This window comes from Hemitrygon akajei, chromosome 1 (assembly GCF_048418815.1).
Source record: "Hemitrygon akajei chromosome 1, sHemAka1.3, whole genome shotgun sequence".
Taxonomy (NCBI): Eukaryota; Metazoa; Chordata; class Chondrichthyes; order Myliobatiformes; family Dasyatidae; genus Hemitrygon; species Hemitrygon akajei.
The window spans coordinates 169285252-169296585 of record NC_133124.1 but is presented as its reverse complement, the minus strand read 5'-3'; the positions used below and the strand labels follow the sequence as shown (position 1 = coordinate 169296585).

The window sequence follows — 11334 nt, the reverse complement described above, 5'->3', positions numbered from 1 at the left end:
AGAGGCGTGTCCATTTAAAACAGAGATGTGGAGATACTATTTTTTGGCCAGAGGATGGTGAATTTGTGTAGTCATTGCTGCAGATAACTGTGGAAGTGATGTCGTTGGGGATTTTAAGGCAGAGGTTGTAAATCCTTGATTGGCCATGGGAAGAATATTTCGGGGAGAAGATGGAACTTGGGGTGAAGGAGAAGAAAATGTAACAGACTTGATTGAATGGTGGAGCAGTCTCGATCTGCCCAATGACCAAATTATGAACCTATATCTTATGGTCTCATTTCATGCACACCTTTTTCCTGTTCTCTGCCATATTTGCTCAGTTATAGGCAGAGAGTGACATTATTATTTTCCTCTGTTCATGCTGCTGAAATGTACGGGCCAAGACACGTACTCTCATTTCTCAATTGCTAGAATCTTTCGGACTATTGTATTCCTGTTTAGTATTTTTGCCTTCTAGAGCATACTTATTTTTGTGTGAGCCAAATTGGTTAATGCTGCTGTGTAGGGCTTTGGATTTGTAGTATTTGTAGAATGCATTATTGGGACAAGATTCACGTCCCAAATTCTTTCAATGTTCCCCTTTAATTCGGCAAGCTTGTGATGCTTTTGGCATTTTAATTTCTCTATTATGTGTGTTTGTTATTTATCTATTTAGTACGTTACTCTTGTTTATTTGTCCTGTATTATTGTATCGGGCTAGTTATTACGAATTGCCCTATCTGTAATAACGGATCAGTTGTAATACAGTTTGTTGGACGCTGATTCCATATCTGGATCAGGTTTATATTTCTAGGAAGACATGGCTTCTTTTATGTTTTATTTTAAATCAATATTCTGGTGAATGGCATTTGCCACTTTTATTGCGCCTCTGTAAGTATTCTGTTTAAGGCACACTGCTGCAAGATTCAGTAATGTGTTAGATGGTTTCTGGTTTCTCTTGGTTTTGCTTTTCTGAATTTATCGTCTTAAATTTGTTGGTCTTTTGTTATGTATTTTTGATGTTTTTTTGTTATCCACATGATCTTGTATTGCCAAAAGGAATCCTTCTGTTTCCTTCAAGAACACAGTCTCCAATTTTGCGCCAGGCGTTCAAAGCTTCCCTGTCCATATTTATCCCATTCAGATCACAGCGATGATTTCCATCGAAGATCATCCTATTTCATTGGTTAATTATTCATTTTCTGTAGTGAATTTTTTTTCATTTATTTGGCATTCATCTAAGGTTAGTGGTGTATATTTCTTATCAAAATTGAATTTTCTTACCTGGAATCCTGAATCCTATTTTCGTTGCTCGAAGCATATTCTTCGACGTCTTATCTGATTGTTTCGTGTATCTTTATGTGCATTATTTTTCTTCCTTCTTCTATCCTAAGTAGTGTCAAACTAAACACGCTCAAGTGTACACACTGTTTTCTAATATCTGTCATGTCTATATGTATTTTTCTTTGTGGTATATCTTTACTATTGAGCTCTGTTTAGTAGATTTTGTTACATATTTAATTAAATTTATCGGAAGTGTTTCTATGATCTATTATCCGTAAAATCATTACGAATTCCCACAGACTTGATGATCCAATGACTTAAGTCTCTGAGGCGAAGATGTGAGAAGACTTCAGGACGATGGTCCCACGAAAAGCAGACAGTGTATCAGGCCAAAATAATCAAAATTTGTGCTTCTCAACTGGCATAAGCGTACATGATGATTTTTAACCTCCCTCTTCGGAAGCATGAAATACCAACTATTGCAACTGGATTCAATTCTACTGGCGCACACGAAGAACATGGTGACCTACACCATTTTCAATCTTCCCGTAATACCTAAATCGACCGTGATAAAATTTATAAGGGGCTGCTTTTAAAACATACATCAATTTCTACCGGAGAGGTGACTCAGATCCGCTCCAACTTGGCTACTGGAGCAACAGCTCCACAGCAGGTGACTTTTGGCTCTTGTCTCAAACGTGGAGCAGCTGTACAGCAAAGATGCAAGCATAATGATGTTCTTAATCGAATACTGCAGCATTGAATATCAACATCCCCTCAAAATTTATCTATAAGCTCCTGCATATTGACCTCAGTATCTCCCGATGCAATTTATTTCCAGAAATGGAGAGTGTAGTCTGCTCGGATTGGCAACAGCATCTCTTCCACGTTCCACATCAGCACCGTTGCAGCAGACGGCTGTGTGCATAGATCCCTGCTCTCTCGCTTTACACTTATGACCGTGTTGCTAAGCACAGCTCCAATGCCATTTTCAACTTTGTTTACGACAGTTGTAGACCGAATCAGAGGTCGTCACGAATAATCAGGCGGAAGTCTGATTAAGAAACGGACTGAATGGTGCACAACATGATCCTCATACTCAATGTCAGGAGGAACACGGATCACGAGAAGGAAATTAACAATCCATGAGACAGTCATTATCGGGCGATCCGTGTTGGAGAGCATTATCAACTTGAATTCCTCAGTACTATTATTACTAAAGAGCTGTCCTGGACATAGTAGTGAGTGCAGTTACGAAGAAAACACGACCTTGTTTCTATTGTGCTGTTTGTGAGGATTTAGGATGATTTGTAAAAATTTGGCAAATATCTACAGACGTATTAACAGGCTGCATCACAAACTAGTATAGAAAGAGCAATCGATAATAGTAATAGTTACGGCGCAACCATCATGTCTAATGTCCCTTCCATAACTGAAGACGTCTTCATCGAACGCTGTAGCAAGGAAGCAGCATCGTCATCATCAGGGCCAACTCGACGCAGGACATGCTGTCTGCTCGCTGCTGCCAACAGGAAAAGGGCACACGAGCCTTAGGAATTACATCAGCATGTTCAGGGACAGTTGTAACACTTCAAATGCCATGCTCTTGACCCAAAGGTGTGAGCTTCACTCAACCCCACTTACCCTATCATTGTAATTTTCTCACAACCGACCAACGTACTTTCAAGAATGCATCATCACATGTTCTCCATATTTATCGTTTAATTTTTATAACAATTAAGATCTCTTTCTCTTTGCATTTCCATAATCCCTCTAAATTGTACAATGATTTATTTATACTGTTCTTATTTTTTAAAAAAAGTTACGATGAATTTATTTGACCCTTCTCTTAACTTTGCTACTCGAGTTGTCAAATCTGTAGTCGTTTAGGCGGACGACTTCCTCTCTTAAGGTTTCAATGTTGTTTCTTAATTACTTCAGTAATTTCGGATCTGGCTTTTGATTACACATCTTTGGGTTTCTTTAAATGAATCCATTAATGACTTGAACACATAGATATTGTGCTAAAATGTTGATGAAGATTGTCCCTCTATGCTGCTATTTCAGTTTAAAGTCCCAATACTTGGTAATATACAAGTATTGTGAATATGTTTAATTCTAATAACCATTTCACGCGTGTAATCCTCTCTTAACTGCTTATGTTATCACAGTTTTAAGTGGACAGTGTTATAATTTAATCTGAGTTTGCGCATTGTCAGGAACTCTCGGATTATTCAAGTGGCTTCCTGAAGATTAACATAGATATTGCTGCGTAGCCCTAATAGTGTTTTTAGCAATTTGCCTTTACAATTCAGATTTTTTTGTCTTGGTAAATTTTCTATATCCATTTCGGAAGAAGCAATTATGCCAAAATATTATATTAATATGCGTGTAGCTGAAGTGTTTATTGCCTTTGTTATATTTTTTACTACTTTGCATTCAACGTTAGTAAGACGAATGAACTGACTGCGCACTTCAGAAAGGGCAAGAGGAGTGGACATAGACCAGTCCTCAATGAGGGATTAGAAATGGAAAGATTGACCCATTTCAATTTCTTCAATGTCATCATCTCTCATAATCTATCTTGTGCCAGAGATGTCGATGCAGTTATCAAGAAGGCACTACAGCGGCTAAATTTCATTAAGAGCTTGAGGAGATTCGGTTTGTCACTAAAGATATTCGCAAATTTCTACAGAAGTATTGTGAAGAACATTATAAATGGCTGCATTATCGTGTGGTTTGGAGGTGGGTGGACACTGCACAGTATCGGGGGAAAAAACACTACATGAAATGTTGTGAACTCAGTCAGCTCCACCATCCAGGACATTTTCATGGAGCGATGTCTAAACAAAACCCGGCATTTATCATTAAGGACTCACAGCATTCAGGGCATGCGCATTTCTCATTGTTACCAGCAGGAAAGAGGTCCAGGAATCTGAAGGGCCACATCCAATGATTCAGCAACAACTTTTTGCCCTCTACTATCAAATTTCTGAATTGTCTTCTTATTATTATGCATTACAATGTACTGGTGTCACGAAAACAAATTTCATGTTATATACCGCTGATATTAATCCTGCTTCTGATTCTGACTTAGAAATCAGTTTAGCGGATTTTCATTGGCCATGACGGAACTGCTGACAAAAGTATTGAGATTATCGCATTTTAATCCATTTTGATTGCTTTGCTGATGTACATATATGATTCATTTTCATCGATAGGTTGCTTTGTTTATGCTGCTCAGCCCGACTTCATAATAACTCGATTTCGCATTTCATTATGCTTAATATTCTGCACTTATCCAGTCAAAAGTTAATTAATATATATTTTGAAAATTCTACTACCATAGATACTTGCTTTAGTCTTAGTGATTAAGGATCTTATAACTTCACATCGTCCATGTCTAGAAAGTGTGTCAATGTATGATTTGTTACTGTAGAAGGAGTTTCACAAGTGTTCCGTGTAGTACATACATACATATATATATATATATTTCATAACATATTATCCATTGTCCTTTAATACACTCTCAGCATAATTTCTGCAATTTCTAAGTACATTGCGGTTTTCTAAGTTAGTGGAAAAAAGGTGTGAGATGTATAATATTACATTTTTTATATATAGTTTATAAACAATTAATCATTTGCAATTTCGTTTTCCGAAAGATGTATGTTTTAAATTGTCTCAGCCATCTGGTCATTTTCTTCATGATTTTTAAGAAAATTTATGGAACTTATCATTTGGCATGAACGAATGAAATTAAAACAGTTATACCAGTCCGTTCGAATATTATTACTACCCTTGTTGCTAACAGTAGGTATTGATTATAACTGCTTTTAGCATATCCTTTGTACCTTCTGGATTTTGTATGTATTCAGTCGTGTGAGTGCCTTCCCTTTCTTGAAAGTGTGTCGCTCTATTTTACCTGACATTCTCTTTGTTTTTTGGTAATTCTGCTAACGTTTTACTGTATCGAATTTAGTTCTAATATCGACATATACATTTTCTATTGATAACAGCGTTTTGTTTAGTATGGCGAATTTCATATACCTATTCAGTCTAGATAGGTATGCGCCAGGATTTTGGTTTAGTCTGTCTCTAAATAGTAAATCTTTTTGCACGGTTAATCGCAAGCACCTTATATTTCCATCTTTTGCTCCTCTTTTCTCTTAACGTTATTGCTTGGATTATGCAGTTTATAGTCCGTTAGCTGTACCACTTCTGCACTTAAGGTCCTATTTTGATTCTTATTTTCTTATGCAGTGATTTGGTGTTATTATTTCAGTACTCTGCTTTTGGTTTCCTTTAATATGGGCCTGTATTTTGTAGCTATTTCACTACACTGCTGTTCATGTTTGCATTATGCTAATGTGCGCAGCTCCTCAAATTTCCCAACTTGTCCTAAACGTTATAGTAATATAATATTGTTGAAGGAATGGGCATTTTTTCCAGATTGTCGGCGGGTGGCATCTTCATTACTTATTTGAATTGGACTTTTATGAACTTTCCAGCTCTTCTGCTACTTCATGCTTTATTTCGTTTAACATATCTACAGGGATTACATTGTATCGATCGGTTATTCGTGGAGCATTTTGTAATATAAATTGATGATGGAAATTGCCCGCTTATGCTTTGTGCAACGAAGTTATTCGTATTTCTTTCAGGTCAAGCTTTGAATAACTGATATACTGACATAGCTAAGCACACTGATTTCTGAATTGCTAGGAACATTGGGTCGATTCTAATGGTATTTATTATTGTGGCTTTCTGGAAGTCTAAAAGAATGCCATGTTAATTGTTATTGTGAGGGACTTTGGGATTACACCAGCAGTAGATTCGTATTTGGAGAATGTACACTTTGTTGATCTTCCATAATGGTTCAATTTCCTCTTTTATTGCACCGTTTTTGTGGTGATAATCACTTACTGATTTATCTACGTTATTGCTGTTTTGAATAGCTATATCTATTCATTAAGCTGTTCTTACGTATTTATCCTGTAACATTAAATTTTAACTCCTATATTGGATTGCCCTATCTGTACTAATAGATTAGTCAAAATAAAATTTGTAGAGCTCTGCATCTAAAATTGAATTCGGCTTTTATGTAAGGTAGTAAGGTATGGTGTCTTTTTTGAGTTTGATACTTAAGACGAGATTTTAGTGGATAGTGTTTGACACTTGAATGTGCCCTGTAAGTGATCATATTGAGTTAAACTATTGCACGATTCTTAATGTCTTGGATGTACCAGGTGTCTCTTGGCATTTTCTGAATTGATCATTTTAATTTGTTGGTCTTTTTTGATGTACTTTCTAACATTTTGTGTTAAACACCTGGTTCTGTATTTCCAATTACCTAAATATTATTAGCATAATATCATTTATTATTATTATTATTATTATTATTATTATTATTATTATTATTATTATTATTATCGTCATCATCATCATCATCATCATATAATATAAATGCTTGGACTTCATAGATTACTAAAGGTAGTTTAACTTTTTAGTTGTAAACCTGAGAAAATAATTAGTTTCGATAGCTTATTAATGTTTCTATAACCACCTGCTTCGTATTTTTGCAAATGCAAAGCCTTGGAAAAGGGCATTGTTCTGTTTTCCACCTGATCGCTTTTTCCAGTACGCTATAGATGTTATGCAGAAAATAAACACAGAATTGCAAACCATTTATTCTGCATATGAAATACATAACTCATTCGTATTTGAAAAATTACTGAACTGCCACAGTGTCACACCATGATACAGCGGGGATAACTCCTTCGAATCAATTCGTCGATACTGACCAAGGAGCTTACCTGGGATAGTCTCAGTTATCTGCATTTGGTTCATATCCGCCAAAATATTCCGACTGACAATATCACCAAATATTTCAAACGTTGTAATTTCACCAACCTCCAGCATCGCCTTTGTCCTTTCGTTCCACATGCCCGCCACACTCGTGTATTGGTTCTCTATTATTGAGAAAAGCGATGATCTGTTTGAATGGGTATTTTACTGAATTTTTCAATTCCTCTCTGAATTTCTGCTGGGTCACTGCATAAATGCAAGTGTTTGTACAGCAACTCAGGAGCAAGAGCATATATCCGACCTCTTGCAAGATAAACACGGGGTCATCGTAACCCGTGTATGTCAACGTATTCGTGATTCGATAGTAGAGGAAATGGATGATAAATATCATCCACAGGAGAACAAAACTGCCGGAAATGGCGAAAAGTAAAATGATAGACTTTTTCCTGTTCTCCATTTCAGGGTCTTTGTGGTTGTGGCGGCGAAGAGCCTTGCGCGCTTTGCTCGCCACCACAATGAATCTAACAGTCACGATATTGAGCAGCACGATGAGAAAGAACGGGAAGAATGGGGTTGCAATGCAGTTAAAAGCAGAATATATTATCCACAACGGAGCGGTGTAGAAGGTGGCTTTTGTGTGGCAGTACCATGGCGTCCCGTTGATTACGTGCAACGGTTCAAACTTAAAGTACCACGGGATGTTTTGCAAACAGCCCAGTGTGAAAACTGTCAATACTACGGCTGCAGCCACCTTCTCCGTGCTGTACCTGGTCTTCAGTTTGCCACAACAAATGACCACGAAGCGATCGAATGTGAAGGCAACCGTTAACCAAACGGATATGTCCCTGGATGCGTAGATAAGAACGATTTTGAAACTGCATATTGGTGTCATCGACATGATGCTACCTGGAAAGTAAATGCCAACAATCCTATTTAGTATTACTCCTGTGATGACGACGAGCAGGTCCGACGCTGCCATACCAACCAGATAGTAACTGATGCATTTCGAGAGGCCGCATTTCCCCCGGGACAGAATCACAATGGCAGCGATATTAGCTGTAATAAAACAAGATGAAATAAGATTAAACTACCAGAGTTCTCATTTTGTACAAATGATTATGTTGGCATATTTAATTTGACATTAAGCAGAATTTCATTAAAAGCGGAGGACAAGATGTGTTTGACAGGAGGGAACTTGTCAGTATATATATACTTATTACACTTATATCAGTGAAGTGATATAAGAAGGGCACTGAATAAACTCAACATATAAGGTAGTATGTGTAAACGGAGCGCATAGGTTATCAAGTCAGAAGAGTTAAATCTTAAACTGTGCTTGTTCTCTCACAATCTAATTGGCTGACCGTTTTCTAGACAGGCCGCTTTCTGGTTCAAAATACAACACTTGGCACGCTATTCAGTAGAAGTTAGAAACAAGACAGTAAATGCACAATTAAAACAGGGGGTATTCGGCATAAGGTTCAACTCGCCGTCACTAAGCCACGCTCATTTCATTACCACAGAGAATGTATGTCCCATCCGCGTTTCTGTAATATAGTATGGCAACGAGTGAATTGTTCACGATAAAGATAAAGCCGTTTGAAACCTTATTTAGTAGCAATCCATTCCAATGTCATTCACATCCAAGTTTGGAAAAAAATGACATACAAAGAAATCATACATTTACCAATAACTTTACTGGTGTCTATAAAAATCATGTAATTGAAACTCCATCTCTGGTTCTCTCTCTTTTGGCTTTCCCAGAGCTCTACATGTCCCACTGGGTTTATATCAAAGACTATCAAAATTGGATGTCGTTAATCTTTACTTCTAAGATATCCTCCGGTCTTATTGCTGAACTCATACTTATTTAACCGTTATATAAACGTTATGAGTTGTCCGCAAATCCCAGGAATATAAATGCGTTGAATGGATTCTGCATCAGTTAGTTGAACATTTCCTTCAATGATCCATTCTGGTAGCTTTCAAATACAAATCTTGTCAAAAGTTGATAGGGTAGAAAATATAAAACACTACACGTCCCGTCGCAGGTCAGGTTGACTCCACTGTAATGAAATACATAATTGAACCTGATGTAAGTGCACTAATTCCCAAAATTAAATGCTCTGAGGCAAAAATGTATTTTTTTCGCCTTTGCAGCCATTTTCATTCTTCGCAACATTTGATTGTCGTTGAAATAGTCCATCACAAAGTGTCACGGAGGATTTTCCTATCTCTGCAATTCGTTCATCAGAAAGGTGCAGGCCAAAGCAATAGATCTAACTATATGTACATCTGTATATGAAAGTGGACTGATATGTAACATAATTTGCACTTTTTTCGTGACATGGAATGGCCGGGGCCTATGCGTGTGTCGGCGTGACGATCAAGTATCATGTAAATATATTCAATTGAGCCCATAATTTTCGCATGTTTTTGGAATGCTCTGCACCAGCGATGTATGACAGATTTGAAAACTCCAAACAGAGAGATGCAATAAAAGAAGATAGACATCACAGCAATAATAAATGATCACGAAGGCACAAAATTCAAATAGGATTGTAACCTTACCAGGAATTCCTACAGCTGCAAGAATTAAGTAGTAGATGGTGTATATGAGACCATTCACCGGTTCATGCATTGTTTCACTGTTGCAATGTTAATTGCAATGTGGAGCACAATGTTGTCCTGGACGAAGACGCACCTTTTTGTACGTCTGAGCAGAATCCCCAGCGAGACAATTAAGCGATAGAACTGCTCGGTGAGAGAGTCTCTAGGAAGGTCACGAGAGAAAACAATTCTTGCATGAATCGTTTGAACAGCGAGGCAATTAAGCAGCAGTTTATGCCTATTTGAAGAGTGGTAATAATAAAGCGTTTGTTCAGTATATGGCACAGCTGGAAAGTCTGTTGATAGCTTATAATAGACGTAAGGGAAATCCGCCCTTCAAGTCGTAAAAATATTTCGAGAACCCTGGTCGTCATGGTAACGGGAAGAAATACACCGCTTCCCATCCCCGGATGTGCCTTTTAGTCAGACCATGATTGATGCGACATTTTTGTTCTCTGCAAACTAAGTAGACCTATTTTATCCAGTATTTCTTCGCTGGACAATGTCATCATTCCAAAAAAAAAAAAATCAAGACAGTCACGTTAAAATATTTGCAGGTATAATCACCCTAATATAAAATACGTACACAACGCTGGAAGAACTCCGCAGATCAGGCAGCATCCGTGAGAAAAGAATAGCCAACGTTTCGGGCCGAGACCCTTAATATACATGTGCACAGAACGTTTGGGCATTCTCTTCTCGAAGAGCTGCGCATTATTAAGACCTCCTACTCCTCTTTCCTCTGCATTGTTAAGACAACATTTGCATCTTAATTACACTTGGAAAGAGTAATATATGGCTTTCATGCACACGGACACACATATCTCCCTGAATGCGACCAATACCTGGTTCCTACCTCAGTGTCTACGAAAACAAAAACCCATAATGTAATAGTAACGATATATAATCAATTTTCCTCCTATGTACCTTGGGTAATCACACATATCAAACATTTCACGAATCGACATGAATTGGACCAAGGTGTCATCTACAATTGTAAAGTGACTTGTTTGTCCTGAAACAGATAAAGACATTACATATGTCATTCAGCAAATGAAACATGCTGTCCCATTGAACGGGTTCATGGCAAGTCTAGCTGTGACAGGTTCCCTCTTCTGTAGTTTTCTTTCCTCATTCTTGCGTATAAATCATAGAAAGTCTCTAATTGTAACCACAAATAAATTAAAGATACTTACTGTCCGTTAATAAGCCTAGTTCAAAGGACCGTTGAAGTTGAAAGAGCGAGCAGCCAGTGAGTGTGTGGACCAGTGAAGGAGTGGAGCTTTGAAACTTTGGCTCGAGAGGTTTTAGCAGTTTTGGAAGTTGGAATGTGCAATCAAGTCAATCGAGATTTGGACAGTTCGGACTCAGCAGAAAGTAGTAGATTGGGAAATAAAGATTTGTATAGCTTCGACTCAGCAGAGAGCAGCTGGTTGCGCAATCTAGGTCAGGTGACCAAGGAGTTTGATTGGGAATCGAAAATTGAAAAGCTCAATAAAGCTGAATAAAAAGAGGCATAACTCAAGCAGAGCGGCCAGAGGAGAGCGACCAGTGAGTGAGAGGTCCAGTGAAGGAGTGGAGCTTTGAGGATTTGACTCGAGAGATTTTGGCGGTTTTGGCAGCTGTCAATCAAGATTTAAATAGTTCAGCAGA

At 37.7% G+C, this 11334-nt stretch overlaps 1 protein-coding gene across 1 annotated transcript; it reads right to left on the bottom strand.

Moving 5' to 3' along the window:
- Positions 1–2657: 2657 nt before the first annotated feature.
- Positions 2658–9712, bottom strand: LOC140725801 (probable G-protein coupled receptor 139). Its single transcript, XM_073041781.1, has 3 exons — positions 9643–9712; positions 7177–8127; positions 2658–2812 (listed from the first exon to the last, which is right to left on the bottom strand). The coding sequence occupies exons 1-3, from the start codon at positions 9710–9712 to the stop codon at positions 2658–2660; spliced, it is 1176 nt and encodes a 391-aa protein (XP_072897882.1).
- Positions 9713–11334: the final 1622 nt, after the last annotated feature.